Raw genomic sequence first — 24,048 nt, forward strand, 5'->3', positions numbered from 1 at the left:
CACCCTACGAATAAACGAAGTACGGCTGAGTACTGCTCGCAGCAAGATTGATACAAACATTTTTAGCAAACACCGTCGCATAACATGCTCTATGCAAATGTTAGGTGGCGTTACAATTCGAGGTCAGTCTCCACCTTAACGTTTCGACATACGTCCCGGTATTCATGACGGCTTAAAGTAAAGCTCTGTGCAACGCAAAATAAAACGGGTGGCCTACTTTGTACCACGTAATTAAATGAGTACTCCACTTTTACATTGCACGATAAAAGTTATTGCTGATTACGACACGCATACGATTAGTGTGTACAAAAAATAGGTCACGCCTTAACGACTGATACTTGAAGGTTTTGTTTTAACTATGAGGTGAACTTTATGTTAATAACTAGTGATTACCCACGGCTTTGCTCCTGTGGAAATTTCTAAAAGTCAACATTTATTCCTTGTCGACATGATAAAGGAAATGTCTGTGCTAAATCTCAGCTTTCTAGATAGATAGATATAAGTCTATATTGCACACAAAATACATGTAAAGGAACACAACGCGGAAAGAAGAAAACAGAAAAAACAATTGTGTGCAAAGGCGGCCTTATTGCTTAGAGCAATCTCTACCGGGCAACCTGCTGAAAGGAGAAGCTAGTGCTTAGCTTTCTAGGTTCAGAAGTTTGGGTTAGCGTGGTGCGAGATAGCGCGGGTGACGAACGGGTGTGCGGGGCGTCCCTCCGCCTCATACCCCGATTGCCATCTCTACCTGTCACGTACTATAAGTATATCGACAGAACCCTTAATTAACAGGGCTCTCTACGTCACTTACTCCATACAATCGTAGCCCCAATTTCATTTGAATATTAAGCAACCAAAGTCCATGAAATTTTGCAGACATATTCAAGAAACTAATATCTGTGCCTGTGGTGTATTAGATTTTTCTAAAAATATGTAGTTTTAAAATTACAGGGGCTCAAAGATTCGTATGTGAATTTTTAAGACCGCGTAGCTTTGAAACCGAATATTTTAACGGAAATCTGGAAAACCACATAGATATTTGGCATAGGCATAGATTATTGGTTCCCGGAAAATTTCTACAAAATTGCATTGAGTATGATTGGTTAGTGTGCCAATGAGAGACGAACTAAGTTTGTATGGAGCGAGTGACGGAGAGACCCCTCTTCCGCTAAGAAATAAAATTCAAAATAAAACATTATGAAACATCATAGAAAACTGTAGTAAGTATAAAATATTATAGCTGAAATTCTCATCAAAAGTTTGAATTATAAACCAACTGACCTGCTATATTAAAGCTGCCGATGAGCAAGGTCCACAGGGAGAGCACTCGCGTCGAGCTGGGGCGAGGCGAACACTCCATTTTATACTTCTTAATTATTACTGCACTACACTGATTCTTGATTACATTTTCAACGTTATTTTCTTTCTGCTATGAAAACCTGAAACCAACGGACGCTGTGTTAATAATTTTACCTGATTATTATTTTTTTAACAAAGTTATTATTGTAATATTCAGTAAATTTTTTTTTTTCCGGCGATAATGGTGTACATAAAAAGGAGAAAAAAGGGAATATCCCTTTCTTCTTCCACTACAAGTGTAAATTAAAAATTTATAACACCCCCGACAAGTGAAGGTAACTAGAAAATAGGTGATAACTTTCAAATGGCTGAACCGATTTTCTTGGATTATAGCTAAGAACACTCTCTATCAAGCCACCTTTCAAACAAAAAAAAACTAAATTAAAATCGGTTCATTAGTTTAGGAGCTACGATGCCCCCGACGTATGCACAGATACACAGATACACACGTGAAACTTATAACACCCCTCTTTTTGGCTCGGGGGTTAAAAATATGTTCACTAGTTTAGTCGAGTAGTTGTGTCATAGATGTAAATGTTTCATTGGTTTGAGTGTTTTATATATTGCCTGTCATTTAATTACTGTACAGTGTAGTGTAGGTTGAATGCCCATAAAATAAATACATAAAATTAAATTACTTATAAATGTAAGTAGTTATAAACGTTTAATAAAATATAAAATACCTTGGTACTACAAATAACTTTGTAGTTAGTAGGTATACGGAGAATAAGTATTTCTTTCCTGTTCCAAAGGTTACATTTCGTTTTAATACACACTAAAAAGCTTTAATCCTCATTACGATAACACTTTTAGTTCCCACGATCGTACCTAAATCGGAAAATCCCTCGAAAACATCACGATAGCAACGTCTTAATTGCCCGGTTTCAAATACAGCTGCTTATAATTTATCGCCTCCTTAATTTCACGATTTTGTAAGACCATTAACTCGACTTAATAGATAAGCTGAAGGCTGTCGGCAATCAATCTTCATATTTCCCGAACAACAACTGACAACGAGCATTCGTCTCGCTAAGTGCTGCTAAGGATCCGATTTCTTTGAACGAAAATCCAAACAATTCTAGTTTTTAGGGTTCTGTATCTCCAGAGAAAAGGGAACCTTTATAGGATCACTTCGTTGCCTATCGTGTTGTCTATCTGTCAATCAAAACCTATAGGGCATTTTTCGTTGACCTAGAACAATGAATTTTGACAGGTAGCAAGCTAAGCACAAAATGTAAAGGAAAAAATTAGGAAACCGTGATTTTGTGAATACATCACAAAAAATATAGCTATTTCTTGTACGATGGCACGGAACCCTTCGTTTGCGAGTCCAACTTGCACTTGACATTTTTATTCGGTTACCAGCTAGCTCATAACTGCGTTCTTAGCTGGTGGGAATTGATGATGCAGTATATTATTATGATCCAAGCGGGTTAACTTAGAAGGGGTACCTAAAAGTACCAGTTTCAGACAGGTAGGAAACAAAAAGGATTTAACTAACTATTTTAACTTTAAAAACGAACAAAGCCAGAGCGTCTCAGCTAGTTTGGTACTTAATACTATCGAACACTATACAATCCAAAACTTGGGACATAATAAATAGACTGATCCCAGGGCCCTGAAATAGTAAATTGTTGTTTAATTGTCAAAACCTTTTACGTTGATAACACAAAAGCTTTTGGTGTGGAATTTCGAAATACTCAAGTCGTTGGGCTACTAAATGAAAAGCGATTATTATCGCCTCCTTCGGGATTCTCGAAGACTTCAAAAGCATTACTTTAGGCAACTAAATCTATATTAAAGCGTCTTAGGTACATCTCAATAGTCTGAGGTAGATACTTAACACTTCAAGTTATAGTAAGTTGTTTTAGTGTTAGAAATAAGTTTACAGTATCGCATTTTAGAAAACAGGTATTCGTTTTCGTTATAAATAAAAACTAATATTTATTTCTTCCCCTTGAATTATTTATAATTTCTTGATTTATAGACAATGCGCTTGGCTACAATCAGACCTGCTGGCAAAATATAAGGATGCAACGGAAAGGGTCATCCATATCCTAGCGGTTCCAATTAGAAACAAGGAAACAATACGCCACAAGTACCTATATCTTATTAAAAACCTACCCAGTTTATAACAGTTACTTTAAAAAAAGTAGATACAAAATATCATTATGTTCATGTCATTATGTTGAGAGTATCACATATTCCACTTTAAATGCGAGCTTTATTTTACAAAGTATTTTTTAAGAACTCGTTGGTATTTTAATTTACAAGATATGAGGAAAATATTTCCCTCAAGCAATATCGTGCATTATGATAAGCTGAGATTTGGTTTTATATCAATTAAGTTTTTGAAATGAAAATTTCTTTAGACGCGTCAGGCGATTTTAGGTTGGCGAAAATGTGAGATAAAATAAATGGTGTATTAAATGAAGAAATATTAAGGGTCATGCCAATTAGCGAAAATGGTGTAATAAATCTAAAATAATTAATTATATTAAACTCCCTTATTACCCTGTTAGAGGCATGGTTTACGCGAAAATATAATTTCACTGGCCAAGCCAACCTTCTTCTACCTTACGGATTTTTTAAACACTGACTTTATGACGTCAGTAAGCGTTAAGTAGTAAGTAGCCATAAGTAGCCAAGTAAGTAGCTAAGTAACAGTGTCTGAAAAATTTTACTAGGTAGCAAAATATTAAGATGTTTATTACATGGGAAATTGTTATAAGAAGCATTTTGCTAACAAAGTAGGTTCTAAAATTAAATTTATATAAGATCTTCCGCCTCTGAAAATAGCTTCATTTTGTTGGTACATTAAAATTTTCGCTTAGGATACCATAAACGGCTCGGCCGTACCTATTATCTGAGGAACAAAGTACATTATGGTTCATCATGGATATTGAAAATAAAGCCGTGGTCTATTTTATAAGGGTTAGCGGATGGTTTAATGAATATTTACTAAACTTGCTTGCAATAAAGTGAAGGCCACCCCGAAAATAGGTAATATAAAAATTTGTTCTACGCTCGGGTTGCCTTTAAAGGATCACTTTGGTGATAAGGCTGCATTTCCTTTTTCTTTTTAAATATGGACTGTGTTGTGTTAAAACATAACACAGTCCTAATAAAGTCCACAGAGTTAATAAAACTTTATACTGTTGCTAGTACTACTACGGTATTCTGTGTATTACAAAAATTGTAGTACCAGAGGACGAAGATATACGTCACCAATAATGTCAAGACGTAGCTAGGAAAGAAAGGAACCAGTCACAGTGCTTGGGTCCACAACAACCGACCTCATGTGTGCTTCTAAAACTATGCCTCCATTAACAAATCAGTTACCATAAAAATAACTAAAAACTGACCTTTTTAATTATAGCCATTTGGGTATACTTATTGTTTTCTACAGCAGTGGCATTCTCTCAAACGCACCCCATACAAACGAAGTTTGATTCTTATTCAAACTATGTATTGTAGACATGCACTAGAAACGACTTCAAAACAGGAGGAAGTTCTCAATTCGTCGGAACCTTTTTTTTATTTACTAAATATACTTTGCATTTTTTTGTGGTAGTGTTTAACTTAATTCAGATTTTAATTTTCAAACTCAATCTAGTCTTTGACATTCAGTTTACTGCGGAACCTGTTTTCAAAGGCCGTTGTTTGCAAGCTGATAAAACTGGGAGCCAAGTTCAATTTGTTTGCAGTACCGCTCATATAATTGAGTGAGTAATATCTTGAAAGGAACCCTGATAAGTTTTCTTTGATATCTTTTACAAAGCTTCCTAAATTTCCGTTCCAATTTAGTTTGCATTTCTATGACATCTTATTATCTTTGGTGGGTGGATGATTAGTCTGTAAAAGGATTTCATCATATAATTCGGTCTCTGAATATTGATTAAAAAGTTAGAGAATTAAAAGCCCGTAAAATTATACTGCGAACCACTTTTGCTTTACATGTTTAACCGATACCTATTAAATTATACCTAGGTACCTACTTACAAACAGAGGGTGATAGCCTAGTGGTTAAAACGTCACAATTCACGGCGTCTTATTGAGAGGCATGGAATTTGATTCCGGGTATGCACGGGTATCCTCTCAGAAGGATTTAAGCCTTAGTACACCAAACTGCTCAAAGATGGATTGGCAGACTTCACTCATCTTTTAGAACATTATGGAGCACTCTCAGGTATGTATGTTCCTCACGATGTTTTCCTTCACTGTTAAAGCAAGTGAAATTTAATTTCTTAAAATGCATAACTTGAAAAGTTAGACATGCGTGCCCGGGATCGAACCCCGACCTCCCGTATGGGAAGTGAACATCTTAACCACTATTCCATCACGGCTTACCTTTTAGCCTTCGATAAATACACGTGTAATAATTTATCGAAGCTCTCAGTATTTGAAAAACAGGGGCGAAAAAATCCCACTTGTAAAGAAATAAAAATTTAATCTTCCGAACACGTTATTGAATAATGTAGACGCAAATAACATAAGGGGGAAGGGGATCTCGCGCGATTACTTTGCGGGAACATTAAGGGGGATTTAAAAATTCAAGAAAAAGCGTCTCCCCGCAACTGTGGCTCCAGGGTGCACTTAGCCGGCAGAGTGGGTGTGATGGAAATACTTAATAAGTTGCGGAAACGGACGGTTCCGAAGGTTGGGCGTGTGGTTTGAGATTATAAGTTCTCAGGACGGGAGGAATTCGGAAATTGATCCCTGTTTTGAAGTTTTTGTACTATAAACACGTTTGCTGGCGTTTAGATTAAGGGGGATTTGAAAATTCAAGAAAAAGCGTCTCCCCGCAACTGTGGCTCCAGGGTGCACTTAGCCGGCAGAGTGGGTGTGATGGAAATACTTAATAAGTTACGGAAACGGACGGCTCCGAAGGTTGGGCGTGTGGTTTGAGATTATAAGTTCTCAGGACGGGAGGAGTTCGGAAATTGATCCCTGTTTTGAAGTTCTTGTTACACACACGTTTATTTAGACCTTTTTGGCCACAATGCTGTGCCGAGAAAACTCTACATGAATTTCATGCTGGATTCAAATTTTAGTTTAAAATTGTTTTATGTTTCAGATAATAAACAACACCCCCAGCAGTACAGTAAAACTTTTACGCGTTTTTTTTTCATGAAAAAACACCACAATGGGTAGCATTGATTGTGCTATACTAGACATACTTTCTTAAATGTCTCAATTTAATGCAAAATAATAATGGCAAAAAATAGTGGTGTAACGTGAACTGGAACGTCGTCGCGTCATTTCACCGCTCTCGTTCTGACAGGTCTATGCCTGTCAACTACTATCTATGGCTAAGTTAACACATAGTTAACACTCAACGTGCCAAAGTAGTGATATTCACTTGGCAACGTACATACATTGTTTTCTAAATTTTGTGTATCGGTCTCTCTGTGTGTCTGTGCGCTCTTTACAAAGGCGCATTTGGAACCCTAGTCCGTTATAAGTTTGCAAATCAACTTACAGTGGCCAAATAACAGAAATGACAGTTTTTTTTAATGCCTAATATATATTAAAAGGTATTCTGGACATCATTATAACTTAAATTTACTTCCAAATAGCTTTTATCTCACATCACTATGGATTATTTGGGAATAATTATAAAACAGATAATCTTACCTAAAATCATAACCTACCTTTGTCTATGCTTTAATAGAGCAACAAGAGCATTCTACAACGTGAATTCTGAGGTAAACTGGATATCAAAGACTAGTAACAGCAAGGAATATTCCAAAACTCAAAGTGCTTACAAGGCTACTTCGTGCCTTATAGTTCCTGAATAAACTGTTGTGGCAAACTTCGTAAGCCAATTTTGAACTCAAAATTGTTCATATAATTTATAAACTGTTTATTATTTATATCTGTGTATATCTGACTAACAGTAAAAACTGACTGCGCAACTGATTGATCTATCAACGCATAGGTCAAAGTACTGGACTGAACGGGCTGAAATTTGGCATGCAGATAGCTATTAGGACTTAGGTATCCGCTAAAAAGGGATTTCGAAAATTCAATCCCTAACGGGGTAAAACAGGGATTTGAGATTAGTGTAGTCCACGCGTACGAGGTTACGGGCATAAGCTAGTACAAAAAAAAATAGGCATTAATGTAGGAAGTATTTCTACTTTATGAAAATTAAGTTTATCCTAAGTGATAACGGACAAAAATTTCCTAAGGTCGTGATAAATTAAGTTTTTATATAGCTAGTCATATTAAACCATTTATGTCAATATCTTGGTTTCCATTATTTATTACCATCATGATCAACCCGGCTCACTACAGAGCACGGGTCTCCTCTCAAAGTGAGAAGAGTTTCGGACATAGCCTACCATGCTGGTCAAGTGCGGGTTGGCAGACTTCACACACCATTGAGAACATTATTACTTCACCATTAATTTTTATCAACAAGTGTAATTTAAAAATTTATAACACCCCCAACAAGTGAAGGTTACAGTAACTAGAAAATAGCTGATAACTTTCAAACAGCTGAACCGATTTTCTTGAATTAAGAACAAGCTAAGAACACTCTCGATCAAGCCACCTTTCAAACGAAAAAAACTAAATTAAAATCGGTTCACCAGTTTAGGAGCTACGATGCCACAGACAGATACACAGATACACACTTCAAACTTATAACACCCCCCTTTTTGGGTCGAGGGGTGGAAAAAATTAATAAATGTCATAATATAAGACAATCGTTAAAGCAAAAAGATGGGACGAAAAAAAAGACAAATTAAAAGTCGCCCAGTAAAAATAAAAACTTGAACACCTGTACAAAAGCGAAAGCATTTGGATAGAAATAACACCGAGCCTTTCTTCCAGGATTATCTCGAATTCAATCTCTTTATGGGCGACGGCTATCTGTGCATTTAATCCACTTTCTCTTTTTTATCTTAGAACAAGGAAAAAAGGGCAAAAGGTTAGCGTCTTTGTCCCTTACCCTTGATAACAGGGTGACCTTTCGTCTCTACGTTTATTAAGTGCCGGCGCAGACCACGGACAATAATTATCCTCACAAGACTTATTTAGCGCGAACCTAGTGTGTCAATACTTGGCCGTTTTCTTGAAAGCTTAGAGTAGCAACATGCGATACCAAAACTTTGTCGTCATCTTCGTTTGAACTGATAAAATAAAAAATGGATTAAACTGATGAATTAAAAAGATTGTATGCGTCCATGGATTCCCTTAGAACATGGTCTTGTACCACTTGTACCCAGTGTTTTCTAGCAATTGTTTTGATATCTTGAAACCAAGTAGGTATCTCCTACTCCGACTCCTAGGGTAGGTAGGTAGCTATCTAGGCATAGGAAGTCTCCCAATGCTACCACTTAATAAAACAATCCGTAATCTAATAAGTTATTTAGCGACTTGATGCTAATTTTCAAAGAAGACCATACAATTTTTGAAAAATGTAAGGTTGCCTATCGACAGATTATAGATCGGATTGATTTTATTAATTTCAGGTTAATGAATAAAATATTCACGGACGAAACTGTCAAACATTTTCCTGCATTTTCACTAAGAAAACTGTTGCCCACTACTTACCGTCTGAGCCGGCCTTAATTAAGTATCTATATACCTGAGCATACACCATAGAGCAGATTTCATTAAATTTAATGGAAGGTGGAGTAATTGGAATCGTCTGAGTTACTTTATTTATATGTTACTCCGCTTTTGCGCTCACCCACATAATATTAATGTTGGAATACACAAAGTTATGTATAGGGTTTGAAACTCGTAATTGGCAAATATACGAGTTAATTTGAAATGGATAAATGAGGTTATATTTTGAACTATTTAATAAATTCAGTACTGAAAATTTTAAATGTATAAAATCTGGGAATTCTGTGTTTGTGTATATTAGAATTAATGATTTAAATTATGAGAAATTGATAACTGAGGTTTTAGGTTACTTCCAACTGTACGATTGATTTAATGAAGGCACCCGTGGTTTGGGTAACAATACAATAACAGTAGACGGGTACGGTACGGGTGTAATGTGGACGTGGGAAAATTGGAACTCTCTGATGATATAATATGGCAGGACAGAGTGAGTTTCCAATGAATTTTTAACCTCAGACCCAAAAAGAGGGGTGTTATAAATTTGACGTGTGTATCTGTGTATCTGTCTGTGGCATCGTAGCGCCTAAACTAATGAACCGATTTTAATCTAGTTTTTATACTTGAAAGGTGGCTTGATCGAGAGTGTTCTTAGCTATAATCCAAGAAAATCGGTTCAGCCGTTTGAAAGCTATCAGCTCTTTTCTAGTTACTGTAACCTTTACTTGTCGGTGGTCTTATAAATTTTTAATTTACACTTGTATATTTAGTTATTTATTTGAAAATCAATTGATAAATGACATAACAAAGAAGTACCATACCTTTAAAAGGACAAAATGATGTACAGAAATAGCTTTCATTAAGTTTACAAAAAATATAAAAGAGTCACTCTACTTTGAAATTACATTTATTACTTACCTTCTGCCGAAAAAGCGGTACCTTTAAGAAAACGCCCGGAACTTTTTATGTGTTCCCTTTTCCGCAAAGTATAATTTATTTTCCAAGCATTTCATAATATATTCTTCATAATATGATATACCTGGGACTGGTTTACATCATCCCAGTAGCAGTCTAGTCTAGCGCTGTCTTGCTACTGGTACAATGTAAACGGAATGATTCCAGTATAGAGTACTAAATCCAGTGCGTTATTCAGTCCAATCTTTGAGTGACTAGAAGATTACTTTCAAAGATCATATATTATGGAAATAATTATTGCAGTGCAATATTTGCAACTCAATAAAGAATTGCAATAGTCGAAGATAATTTGGCACAAGATTTCATTTTAATGTCAAGAACAAGAAAAAACTTGCAATTTTAAATTTTTCGAAGAAACCAAGAACGCAGCTTTGAAAGAACTCATATTCCCAGATAGAAATTACGCAAGCGATCTTTTTTGTATCGTTCCAAGAGGGTTATGCTCGTTTCAATTAAACTTACTAGATCCAGTAACTCTTATGATGTAAACTGGCCGTAAAAACGATGTAATTCAAAATATGTATAAGACTTTATACTACCTTGATGAATTCAAGCAAACATTTGACGTCGGAGAAATTATTAAAGCAACTTGCTCCAAGTCATTTTCCTTCTCTGAAGCCGTAAACATAATGTTATGAATGATCCATTTAGAATATCTGATGACATAGGCACAATACACACCTACCAAGAGGAGTGGAGCTGAGTAGAGGCATAGCGTCTTTTTGACCATAATAATTTGGAAACCATATCGTAGTTTTATTTGTTTTGCTATAATGGCGCCGATGAGATGCATTGTTTGAGTCTCCTTCGTATTTTGTTTTCAAAATACAATTATAATCGCTTTTGGAAAAACCATCCCTTTGTTTAACTCTTGTCCATAACTATAAGTTAGACTTTAGTGTCTTTACAGTCTACACCAGCAGTGATTTCACCAAGTTGTCACAGCCGAAAACAGCAAAGAATAAAGAAATACTGTAGAAGCCATGTGGTCAGCCGCTTGCATGCTTTTGCCCCTAGTGGTTGCTTTTATGAGCGCTTTTATGGTTTCATTTATTTTATAATACGGTTAAAATTGTTTATACTATAGGAAAGAAAGCAAAATATAAAGGAGACTCAAAAATGCAGCCCGCTATACCCAAGACGTAAATAAAGTTTAGATGGAGTTTTAGTCAAAAATGTCGATGCGCCTCATCGTCATTCCACTCTGTAGGTGAACGTTGCGCCTTACACCGTGGGGAATAACGTTGTCTTACTATTGAAACAATTAATTAAGCGCAAACATTGAGCGAGCATTTTGTCAACGTGTAACAGTGTAAGGTATAGCAGCTAGATAATATTAATTAGTTTATCTTTCATCTAATTAAATAAACGTAATTTACGCAGGTAATAATGTTATAAGTTAAATATAACTTTACTAATGAAAATTAAATTTGACTACAGCGTGTTGAATTATACGGCAGTGAAATTATTGCTTCATAATGATTACGCACAAAATGATAATATACATTTTATATCTACCTATATTAAATTATATTATTCTAAAATTAATTAAATTATTAGAGTCTATTATTATTTATTAGCTCATTAGACATATAATAACTTAAAAAAATTAATTGATTAACTATATTGGACTTTTTTTTATTGATAACTAAAAGTTGCCCGCGACTTAGTCCGGGTAGATTTAGATTTATAAAAATCCTGTGGCAAAATTTTGATTTTATGGAATAAAAACTAGCCTATATCTATACCCAGGATGCAAAATATCTCCATAATAAGCATCAAAATCGATTAAGTAGATGAAAAGTCCATGAAAAGGAAACAAGCAGACAGACTGACGAACTTTCGCATCTATAATATTAGGTAAGTACTATAGATACTTATTTAACGTCATGTAGCTCAACATGTGCTTCTAATTTCATTATTATACACTCATAATAGCGCTGATCCAGTTGTCTTTCTCTAAAATTATCTGCCTCCTTCTCCTTTTAATATTGTTAAAAAAGGACGGAACATGAATTTACATTTGAAAACTCTAAATTTTAGTGCACTGGCAGCTAAAGTCAGGAGGTTTGACAGCTCAAAATTTTTAAAACTGTCAAACTGTGTCTGTTCTTATCAAATTACATTAGTAGAAGAGGATGCAAATACTCTGAATAGATGCCAACAGAATCAGTACCAATATGTTTATGCGCTTCCTACTTCTATCACAAAAGGATAAATCATCGTAGGCATACTGATTAATTCACACTGTGCCACACTTAACCGCAACGTAAGATGTTGTCAATTAAGCTAGGGCTGTAACGCAAATATAAGTTATCCCGCGATCCTCATACGAAAACGCGAGTCGGCACCTGCGGCTGACAGCCCAATTAGTTGAAGCCATGTTGAAGCAGTTCCAAGAGCACTTTCTTGCATCCTTGTATTGATATTAATCCTTTGACGTTCATACCAGTCTGCTTACTCCTGTAAAACTGACATGACGTGATTTTCGTATGATTTCCCTATGATGACTAAGTTTTTGATCTCATATTCTAGGAATTCTGGTAGAGGCCCTAGAATATGACAACGAAAACTGCATCCACCTCCTATTCGGGAGGTTGGAGGTTCGAATTTATTTATTATTTTTATTTTACGTATTTATTTTCAACAAAAATGAAAACAATATTGGTTTTTTCGGGCTCGTAAGCGCTTGACGGCTTGTCTGAGCACTGCACATTCCTATATATGAATTATATATAGATATTTAGTTGAATACAGGCTGAGTTTGTGCTGAGTGGGCTCTTCTCAGACTTGGGCGCATTTGTAACCCTCGTAGCTAGTTTTAAGTTTACGTAATTAATTATCACCACTACATCTTACAAATATAAGTTCTGACCATCAAAAGAAGTACAATAGTACCAACTTTGATTAAATGATTTTGACTTATATTGGCTTCCATTGGCTTATATGTAGGTCCATATACATATTATGGTAGGTAGTTATATGAATCTGGGCACGCAACTCTGACATTTCAGAGTTATGTGCGTTTTAAGTAATCTAAAACTTCACTTTTTTTTTTAATTCAAAAAAACATCACAGTACGAATTTCAGTCGGTAAGAAAACTCTAGTAAACTTTTTTCAAAACAAAATATAAGTTCAGTGTGACCTACATACTAATACGACATAACTTTCCAAGGAGTCTACGTATCATACTTCCTTATTCTTCAAAGTTATCAAAGTATTTTAATAACCCCATTATAATTTATAATTTATAACATACTACTGGTACTTATTAAGTGAGAGAACATAACATCCAACAAAACAATACCGACACTTATAAGCCTCTTACAAACAATTAATACCTTATTAATATTCGTAGACACAAAACGAAGTTTACGTTGTAAGGAATTTATCTCTCCAAGGTAAATACTTAATAGTTCGATTAATTATTATTTTAATTAAGCGTGAGATAGATTCCCTGTCCCTTTCAACTTAACCCAAATTATCCTGGTTGTGAACATACAAATGGGTTTGAACTTACGACCTGGGTCTTAATCAAATCATTTCACTAATTCTATCTAAGTACATAACAAGTGTAAATTAAAAATTTTATTTTTGTAAATTAAATTAACAAACGGCTGAACTGATTTTCTTGGACTATTCCGCGCCTACGATCCAAATCATCTGAGTTTTCCAAAACATCATTTTCAAGTAAATAATTATGTATCTAAGCAACGTCCATCTTGACAGCGTGCGTGACATTTGTCAATTGACACTTGAATATAATGAACCTAACGGTTATCTAACCTTCTTTTCTACAAGAAAACTAGAAAAGAGCTGATAACTTTTAAACGGCTGAACCAATTTTTTTGGATTATAGCTAAGAACACTCTCGATCAAGCCACCTTTCAAACAAAAAAAAAAGTAAATTATAATCGGTTCATTCGTTTAGGCGCTACGATGCCACAGACAGATACACAGATACACAGACACACAGATACACACGTCAAACTTATAACACCCCTCTTTTTGGGTCGGGGGTTAAAAAGAAAAGCCGACTACTATGACGTAGACAACTGCAAAGAAAGGATTGTTCAAAATTCCTAACGGGGTGAAATAGGGGTTTGAAACTCGTGGACTACACGGACGAAGACGCAGACATAAGTAACTTATTTATATTTGTAAAGGGAACATGATTCCCGCGAAAGTTTAGTTAGTTTTTCGAAATCCCGTGGGAGTTTAATTTTCCGGAATAAAAAGTAACTTATATCACTCTCTGGGTATTTAGCTATATTCATGCAAAAATCATATCGATCCGTTGCCCCGTTACGACGTGATTGAAAGACAAATCAACATATACGCATTTAGAATATGGGAGTGATTAGATCTACATAATAATCAGTCATTATTTAGTACCTAAATGAGTTTGTAATTGTAGAGTAAATAATGAATTACGACTGTGTTCGACCAATATTATTTTGTCACTAAAAGCTATTGTTGATATGTAAACATTCGATTTCATGATTAGTGTGGCACTTCAACAAGTTTTATTCTATGTACAATGTGAATACAAGTAGTAAAATAGTAATTGTGTTGTATTCTATGATAATAATTAGTGTCAATTGTACCAAAAAACGGTTGGAATACTAAACCCAAGCACTGATTTGTTTACTAGAGTCTAGAATATAAGGCCCGTGTGCCCGTAATTCGTCATGATTGTTCCTAAATCTAGTTGCTTAGGCAGATAAATAGGATGTGAGCTGCAGTTTTCGCTTGACGAATGGGAATAGCATTGATTTAGTAAATCCTCTGAGAAAACAGTTTTAGTACCTACTACTGTGTATAAATTGGAATCGAGAGGCGATTTGATTGCTCTAATTCCAATTCGGACCAACCAACCAAATAAATTCGGGTAATGTACTTAATTCTAACTACCTAGGTACTCTATAGTTCTAATTTTTAAGCTAATTTTGTATCAAATTATATTACTAGCTAACCTACCCTTGCTTCACTTGAATGAAATTTTTGAATGAGGGGATGAATTTTCAAAAATCCTGAAAGACGAGGTACTTACGTACTTCTTTTACCTAATTTTTACCCAAAAACTTAAAAACCAATTTTCATCGATATAATTCCAAAAATGACGGAGTTTCGTACAAACCTTCATCGACTATTTAACCCGCATGGGAGTAGAATTTTCAAAAATACTTTCCAATAAAATTTCAAGTTCTTAACACCAACGAATCAGTCTTTTTTGTATAGATTTTATCACGAAGAAAGAAAATTTTTCCCTAGTTACCTACACGATAATAAATAATAATCTCTCGAAAGCTCTCGAATAGGATGATTTTTTTCCGACTTAATTCACAATTATCATCACACTAATAGCTTATTTTCACAAATTATATATAGCCTTATGTAGTCTTCCTTTCTATTGTTGATATCCGTATGAAAATCTGTATAGTAGTTTCTGAGATCATCCAAAAAAACACAAACTCAGAAAATCGACGGACTTCAATTTATAATATGTAGTGATATCAACATGAGTTCCTTTTTATGCTAGCGTTTTTAGCTGCAGTATCAAATTGAGGTCATGACACTAAAGTTTTGTAGTTGAGTGCCACCGCAGATGACAGAATTAAGTCCTCGAAGGAAAAAGTTTATGAGGGTGTAGCATTTGAGGGGACTTTGTCCTGGCATGTAGAGCAAAAACCAGTCACATAATTAAGATCACAATCACTCTACAAACCACTGAAATAAACTAGTGAAACTACAACTATGTTTCCACCTTTATAAATAAACTAGTTTTATACCGCAACTTCGCGTACACTACACAAATTTTAACCTCGGGGTAGTAATTTTCAAAAATCCTTTCTTAGTGAATGTTTACATTATAATGGCTATCTGCATGCCAAATTTCAGCTCGATCCGTCCAGTAGTTAGAGCTATGCGTTGATGGATCAGTCAGTCAGTCAGCTTTTCTTTTTATAGATTTAGTTAAATAATCATAAGAGGTAATATGTTAACTATCTAGTCAAGGATCTATTAGTGGAAAACACAATAAAAACATCAAAAAGCTTTACCTTTACCTACTTGTAGGTATATAATATTATTATTCGTTCTGAGTCTTCATTAAACATCTGCTTTAAAATTCACCATTCAAAGAGAATTTGGCCCAAAAAAGTCTCGTTATTACAAATGTCACAGAGGGGAAATCCTTTTTACCGAATCGTGAATTACGTCTTGGCAGCTTTTCTCTACGATGGAGTTCCACAGGTGAATGGAAGGCACAAATCAGGTCGGGGTAGAAATCGATTTCGATTTTAAAACTTTAACGTTATTCGGTTCGTGACTGGAAATATAATAGGATGTTACATTCTCGCCCGAGGCCGCGAGCTTAAAATATATGAACTTTCTTTTTTTCTCTGTGAACTGGATTTTTTTCACTGAGTATTTTATTTTTTCACAGAAAACGTAATAATTTTATGCCGTATTAAATGCATATTAATTAAATATAGAATTTTTTACATACCTATATCTCTTGGAAATCTCCCAGTTTCTCAATATGTTGTCTGCAAGACACTGCTTTAGCAATAAAACAACCTTTGCACTTCTGTACCCATAGTTTTTTTTTTCAGTTTTGTATGTTGTGTCGTTGTTTCTTTTTTCGTGGACATAACTTTTTCTGTAGATAACCTAAACAGTTTGTGGATATTTAAGTAAGTTTTACCCACGTTTTACCCATCTGTACGAATCTGTATGATTGGCAAAAAAAAATCTTTCCACTGGTATAAAATTCGATTGAATAACAGATGAGGGAATATTAGTATCGCTTACTTATCTGTTTATACCTGGCAACCCCACAGTTGCGCGAGGAAAAGTAGGCAACCTTTATTTTTTTGTTTCCTTGGGGTTATATTATTTCAGCTGATGCTCGATTTTCATAAACAACTAATCTGGGAAGTTGATCGAAAATATTTCATTTTTTTTTGATTAACATCATCTGCCCGTGGTTTAGCTAGTAAACCGGTTCACGATGTATCAATCTAGATAGTAGATACATTATCTAACATAGGTATATTTTCTATCACGATTAAATGACAGACGAGGGTAATATTTCTAATACCGGATCTTGATGGTACATCAAGGGTTGAGCTCTTTTCATGGGTACTCAGCCTCTGAGTAATTCACACGGATTGTCGATACCTATCGAAAAGAAGAAGAAATACCTATTTCTTCTTCTTTTTCTTCGTGGTAACACTCTTGGTAGAGTGATCGTGGTCATCGCGAAGTGAATTTTTTGAGGGCAGATGTTATACACCTCACACCTCACGAGCATTCGCCACCTCTCCCTCTCTTGATTAGGTATTTAGGTCCGTTTTACTAATCTAAACGACAGTATTTACTAAATAGAGTTATATATAGAGTTATATATAAAGAGTAGTAGTATATATAGAGTTTCACAGGTGAATGGAATGAAGGCAAAAATCAGGTCGGTGGTAGAAATCGATTTTGATTTTAAAATTTTAACGTTATTCGGTCCGTGACTGGAAATATAAGACGATGTTACATTCTCGCCCGAGGCCGCAAGCGGAAAATTTTTACTCTGCTTTCTATATTCGCCATAGTATAAACTAAAATATGACTGAATACCATTCTACTTTTTGTCACACAATATTCTACTGATATCCTATATTTCTCGCTAATATTATTAAGGCGATAGTGTTATTTTTTGTTCCTTTGGCCTGCAACCACGCCGCAAGCAATGGATCAACAGCATTATTTGCATGTACCTATATAGGTAGGTAAAGACATGAAGAGTGACATAGGCTTATTTTTATATCGGCAAATCAAAGATTTTCCACGGGATTTCAAAAAACCTAAGCCCAAGTGGATCCAGTCGCGAACATCAGCTAGTTACATAATATAATAATACTTTAGTTAGTGCTGTATAATATTTTAAAACGAAATTAAATTAATATAATAAATGTATTCATGGCCGACGAAAAATTTTAAAAGACGTCGAGGCAGGCCGAGGCGTCGCTGGTGAGACGAACTCAATGCCTACATGTCGGCCTGGCCTCAAATTTCTCTAGACAGAGACAGGTGGAAGGAAGAAGGGGAGGCCTTTGCCCAACATTGGGATAGTTCGGGCTAACAATAATAACAATAATGTAAATCTTTAATAACACTCGAATACTACTGGCTTTAATGCCGCAGCAATGGTGTTAAAATATATTGAAAACGCCTAATAGGTAGGTGAATTATTTATTGAGTATTCAATACATTAATTTGATCGTTATTTTGGTCGGGAAGAGAAATGGTGTAAAATTGCTTATTGGTGGAATGAGTAAATTTAGAAACATTTCGAAATACATGCCAATTATCTGATAAACTGAAAATAGATTATTGATTCAATCATTTGATAGCCTTGTTACACAATTATCAAGCGACACGCTGTATGCGATCCTGTATCGAGGAAATATAAAATTGTTATATCTATACATACTTAAATCTATACACACATCATTATTTGATATACAACTATACATCGATGTATACAACATATCAATAGGTGACACATGTAGCTAAAAAAAAAAATTAAATAGTTTGCAGTGTACAATATTTTGTCAAGAAAATAAAATCAAATACTAAATAACTAACAATTAATAATAATTATTATTGGTCATTATTAAACAGTGAATAGTGAATACAGGTATGAAGTAAGTAATAATATAGATAGTGCATAGTAATAGTAATATTGTTTATAAGTTATGACCGTAACAATGATAATATTAGTTTTATTGGATTTTGGTAGTGTGTCCTGGAATATTCCAATATTGGTGGTAATGATAGGATCTAAATGTATCCGGATATCCTTGAAATCCTGCGATTCAAAAATCGAATAACGGTATTGATAGTTTAACACCTCCACAGTTAAACATTCTACACATAATCATATTTAGATAGTAAGTATTGGAGTGACATACGAACAAGTGTAAATTAAAAATTTATAACACCCCCCACAAGTGAAGGTTACAGTAACTAGAAAAGAGCTGATAACTTTCAAACGGCTGAACCGATTTTCTAGGATTATAGCTAAGAACACTCTCGATCGAGCCACCTTTCAAACAAAAAGAAACTAAATTAAAATTAGTTTAGGAGCTACGATGTCATAGACACATACACAGATACACAGATGCACATGTCAAACTTATAACACCATATAACAACATATAACAACATATAACAACATATATTGGGTCGGGGGTTAAAAATATAGGGAAGGATCTAATAATCAACCGCATTACTATCCTGAGAAAACTCCTACTATTACATGATTCATGAGAAATGGTCAAGACCCTCAGCAATGAGAACACAATGCAGAGAGAGAGATAAATATTGGCATCCTAAAGGCAAAGTTTCTAAAATACGGGCAGATACATCAAAGGGTAGGTACCCATAGCCATTTTAGTGCCAGGGATATAAAATTTTCCAGAGGTCGTAATTTTCGATGAGAATGTGGCTTCCATCTATAAATGGCGGGGGCAGTGAGCTGTCATTTTTCAGACGTACGAAATCTTCGGTTGGAATTTTTACTCGTTTGTTGAAGGGACGGGTTATGAATTCCCAATACGTGTTTATGACGTGAAAATAGTGATTCACGAGGGCTTAGGGATAAATGAGGTTTCCCCGTTCACCTCAATATGCAATTTGACAAAATTGTTTTCTTTTTATACATCGTCTGGTGTTGTTTATGTTTTAGTGTTTTCAGCGGGTAGATTTTCAGGTATGCCTTAATCTTTGCCTCTATCGGATTTTAAGGATATTCTGGCTGGACACACTTACTAATCTGTAACTATGAAGTGTGTATACGAGGTTCCAATAGACAATAGACGTGCAAAGAACTAAGGAAGTTTGTGAATGGGTCTCACCTAGCGCATGAATGAGGATCATATTCCTAGAGAGTTTTTATACTTGAACCTACAGAGAAGATGAGAAAGGAGAAGGCTAAATCAACTAACTGACTGAAATATCAATATACAACTTAAAATACTGTGCTTAGCCTTTAGGACTTTGAATGTAGGTAGGTTATCTGTATAGCGTACGTAGACTTATACAAGAAAGGATTTTGAGCAATAGAAATCTTTTGAAACCTAAATTCAGGCGGACAAACTCATGGGATTTTTTTTTTCATTTATTTTTTAATAAAACACATTTACAGGGTTTTTGAGATTGTGGTGGAAACATAAACTCGCTTGAGTTTTTCTGTACACCACCTAAATCAGAGTAGTATCAAAATAAATTATAGTGTATCTATTCATTGTATGCTATCACCATCGTCATCATCCCATCGCCAGGTCACTACTGAACACGGGTCTCCTCCAGAATAAAACTTACTCAATCAAAATCTATCGGATCGTTTTTAGTGATGCCTGTACATAATCAAAGATTACCCTCATCTATTGTGTCATTAGAATGAGCAACTCTATTTTGATTTTGGTACTGATACAATATTTATACTCATATTATTCACGCTAACTATTTGAGTAAGGTTGACACGGGGCAACCAACATACGAGTGTCAATTAAGAAATTCAAAGTTTCATTGGCTGAAAAGCAATGATGATGAAGATATAAAAGTTATTCAAAAGGAGAAACTGACTGAAAAAGGATATCTTTAACTGTCGGGTTTAAAAATTGACATTTTGCTAGTAGAAGGATTTCTTAAGGTAGACCCCGAACAAAAAAGAAATTTCAGAAATTTAACCCGAGCGAAGACGGGGCGGGACAACCAGTATAGATAAAGATAATAATTATTTTAAATTGACCTTAATATTGGGGTATATTGTCATCGCCATCGGGTTATCAGAGTGAGGGAATAGAGTGTACCGGTGTTTGCAGACACAATTAAAGCGCACTAGCCCCCATAGCAGAAATAGTCGGTTTGTAAATGTAAATAGGTTATGCTCTGGCGCGATCATAAAAAAGCGCAAACCTATAAAATTTCTTTATAGACCGTACCTTAATATACTCGTAATTTTATTATTAAAATAGATAATGTTTATATCAAAAAGGTTTTTTATAAGGTGAAAATTGTGAGCATCGCGTTGAAGCTGTGCCAACAACCAATATAGCCGCAGGAAATGTCCGGTCATTTTCTCGCCAACATCTTATTGTCATGGCTTAGCTATCATACAGTTCAGTAAATAACGTACTGCAAGCTTTGAAAGTAGACGCCACAGGTTGGTCACTTACAATCCCATTACGTTCATTATACATTAAAAAGTACGCACTAAATTTAACAAATAAATCGAATTTATGGCCCTGAAAGTTCGAATGAAATAATTAACTGTAGATACTCTTTTGGAAAAAGGCAACCTTATAGTATCACTTTGTTGTCTGCCTGTCTGTCTGTCTGATTGTCGTGTCTGTCAAGAAAATCTATAGGTTACTTCCCGTTGACCTAGAACCATTTTTGGCAGGCAGGCAGGTTGGTCTTATAGCACAAGTAAATCCGAAAATCGTGAATTTGTGTTTAGGTAGAGGTACATCATAAAAAAATTGAAATGTATTCACAAAAAAATATAATTAATTTACTAAATTGTCCGTGTTCTACAAAAATTGCCAAGTATAATATCTTGTGCAATGTTGCGGAACCCTTTGTATGCGAGTCAGAGTCGCACTTGGCCGGTTTTTATTGTTTCCTCTGCTACTCAGTTGATGCTTGCAAACTGTTTGATCGTTAAACTGTGTTATTACTAGGTAAGTTCGAAACATTGGAGGTTTACGGTGTTCATAATTTATGCGGGCTGTTTTTACTCGGAGAGAAGGTATATTTCTTTTTTTCGTACTTTTAACCTGATTTTCTTCGTTTTATCGTGCGCCATATTAACGATGATTGAATGGAGGGATCGCGTGGTTTATTTTCATTTTGCTCTTCATTTTCTTGTATACCTTACTTAGATACAGATTTGCCAAGAGTTTTAGGTCTTTTTGCTTTCTTTCGTATTGCTTTGTAACTAATGAGTCTTAACTGTCTACAATACCCTGGCTTCACAAGGCTTACCTTTATTATAGGAACCTTTACAACATTAAAAAAAAAATGAAGATGAGCACTTATTTGTAATTTTATGATAGTATCTTTACCTTCAGTTCAAGGAAATATCTTTTTTTTTGCAAAATACATATTAATCTATCAAAAATTGCTAAACCAGCAGGATTCAAACTTGCGGCTCTTCTGAGTATCGCACAACTGGAAAGATTTAAAAAAATACAAAGGTAACTCGACTTTGCTATTAAATATAACATACATTGATATTGACTTATTCACTAGGTATAAAACTATAAATCTATAGGTACTAACAGCTACAAATCACAATTTATTGCATATCAAAATCGATATTCTAGAAATCACTTTTTTCGCCAAAAAATCTTACTAAATAAAAGTACTTTTCCAAATTCTTTTGGAACACACAGTGTCGTTCAAAAAATGCAAGGTGCTTTAAAACGAGACCCAGAGGTATGGTGTATTAACTATGAAAGCAAGAACGGATTTTTTCCTTTTGTACGCCTTTCAGCAGAGAGCGACTGTGTTTAGTAAAAACTAAAAGCATGCAAAGTTTATGCTCGTAACTTAAAAGGTAAACTATGAAAATATAAAGAAGGTTTTTTATTTTCAAAACTTAGAAGAGACATACCTAATGATAGAATGGATTTTAATATAATTCATGTTTATACTCGAAGGTGTCGATGACATTGACAGTGCATGGACACAATAAACACTGCGCCAGTACCTATCTATGTTTATTTATTTATTTTTAATTTTTCATGTACTAAACAATATGTAGTTACAAAGTTATAATAAATTAAGTTAAATCTATATTTAGTCTACAGTACTGCAGACTAAACATAGAAGATATAGTTTATTTAGCCAGCACAAGGTATAACTTATACCTTCTGTTGGCGCCATCGATGTATATGGATGGGCCCTTCGAAGATAAAAAAACGCACTCAAAAAGTCAAGAGAAATTGCAAAAGTCTCTTGACTTTGTCAATGACAATGACGTAAGATTCAAGCGTATTTTTGCGGACGGAATTGTATGGGAAAGGCTAATCCATATACATCGATGGTTGGCGCTTACATGTCATATACAAAAGCGTAAGTACGAACTATCCTGACTTTCTGTAATAAGGCTAACTGGCCAAGTATCTATTATAACTACAGTATTTTTAACCGACTGGAACAAAGCTAGAAGGATTATGGTTTTAGCAGTCTATCCAGGTTTGTATTTATGTGTGTTCCACTGTAGCACCTAAACTACTCAGCCGATTTTGATGAATCAGATATTCCAAAAACCTTCAGCACTTTTGAGCTGAAGGATTTTGAAATATCAGAACTAAAAACATAGGCTACGTAATTACCTAACTTCCTGTAAACTTAACTGCAACATTTCTTTTCAGTCATAAATATTTAGGAAACGATTTTTCGTCGCGTGCATTTTAAAAGAATGTAAGCACGGAATAATGCTTACTGTCGACTAGATTTTCCGATTAAGCAAGCAATAATGAGTCCTAAAACACCCAGATGAAGGGTGAGTATGGTTTGTAATATTGTGTACAAGTTAATTGGTACTGTTTGTATATTTCCCGTCACGGATTGTTAGCGCCGTACCTATTGAAAGTAATAATGAGGTTTTCTTTTTGCTTTTCATTTAAATTAGAAGCGCTTGAAATTACTTTTGTACAAGTATTCTACCTATAATTTCCAGGTACATTTTGAAAGAAAAAATCGGTTAAGTGCGAGTCAATGTGCACCTTCATCATCATCATCATCGTTATAATGAACCCATCGCCAGCCCATTACCACAGAGTACCTAAGTATGTTAGGTGTTAGGCCATAGTCTGCCATGCTGGTCAAACGCAGATCACTTTTACTCATTTCTGCCAGTAGATAAAAAAATGTAACTATTACAAAAATACGCCACCCCAAAAAATACAAATATTTTCGTGACTTTACGCCACGCCTACGCAAAGTACGAAAATTGTGATGCGGGCTTAGGCAAAATCCCGCCACAAATTACCTCCAAAACCTAGGTAGTATACCTTTACTTACTTAAATAAACAAATTATGGGGCTTGTGAAGAGCTAAATTTA

At 34.9% G+C, this 24,048-nt stretch overlaps 1 protein-coding gene across 1 annotated transcript in view; it reads right to left on the reverse strand.

Annotated features, from left to right (window-relative positions):
- Nucleotides 1-24,048, reverse strand: part of LOC123866067 (hemicentin-2-like) — a 220,567-nt gene that overhangs the window by 145,991 nt on the left and 50,528 nt on the right. The window contains exon 2 of the mRNA XM_045907389.1: nt 1,282-1,439. Within this exon, the coding sequence (XP_045763345.1) occupies nt 1,282-1,360 (79 nt within the window). The 5' untranslated portion in view covers nt 1,361-1,439. The remainder of the gene's footprint in view (nt 1-1,281; nt 1,440-24,048) is intronic.

The sequence above is a fragment of the Maniola jurtina genome, chromosome 6 (assembly GCF_905333055.1).
Source record: "Maniola jurtina chromosome 6, ilManJurt1.1, whole genome shotgun sequence".
In the NCBI taxonomy this organism is placed as follows: domain Eukaryota; kingdom Metazoa; phylum Arthropoda; class Insecta; order Lepidoptera; family Nymphalidae; genus Maniola; species Maniola jurtina.